Source organism: Rhinopithecus bieti, unplaced genomic scaffold (assembly GCF_001698545.2).
Source record: "Rhinopithecus bieti isolate Rb0 unplaced genomic scaffold, ASM169854v2 repeat_25613, whole genome shotgun sequence".
In the NCBI taxonomy this organism is placed as follows: Eukaryota; Metazoa; Chordata; class Mammalia; order Primates; family Cercopithecidae; genus Rhinopithecus; species Rhinopithecus bieti.
The window spans coordinates 1-417 of NW_016879881.1; the positions used below are offsets into that span (position 1 = coordinate 1).

General features: G+C 58.5%; 1 protein-coding gene across 1 annotated transcript; it reads right to left on the reverse strand.

Moving 5' to 3' along the window:
• Positions 1-18: 18 nt before the first annotated feature.
• LOC108525747 (60S ribosomal protein L36) lies at positions 19-411 on the reverse strand. The gene has a single exon (XM_017866604.1). The coding sequence runs from the start codon at positions 380-382 to the stop codon at positions 65-67; it is 318 nt and encodes a 105-aa protein (XP_017722093.1). The 5' UTR covers positions 383-411; the 3' UTR covers positions 19-64.
• Between the last annotated feature and the right edge of the window lie 6 nt (positions 412-417).

Here is a 417-nt window from a genome sequence, read left to right on the forward strand (position 1 = left end):
TTTTTTTGTGTGTGTGTGTGTGTCAAGCTGTTCTTTATTTCAGGGAGAAGCCAGGGGAGGGGGCTCAGTCTTTCTTGGCAGCAGCTTTCCTCATAGCGGCTAACACGTTGCTCAGCTCCTCCCGCTTCCTCTTGGCGCGGATGTGCGTCCCCACCCTTTTCTTGATAAACTTGAGGGCCCGTTTGTCCTTGGAGACCTTCAGTAACTCCATGGCGCGCCGCTCGTACGGGGCAAAGCCACACACCTCCCGAATCATGTCCCGCACGAACTTCGTGTGTTTCGTCAGACGCCCGCGGCGGCGGCTGTGCCTGGGCTTGCTCACGTTCTTGGTCACCTTGTGGCCCTTGTTGAGGCCCACGGCCATAGGGTAGCGTAGAGCCATGGCTACTGCTCTCCAGTGGCGGCCGTGACGGAAGG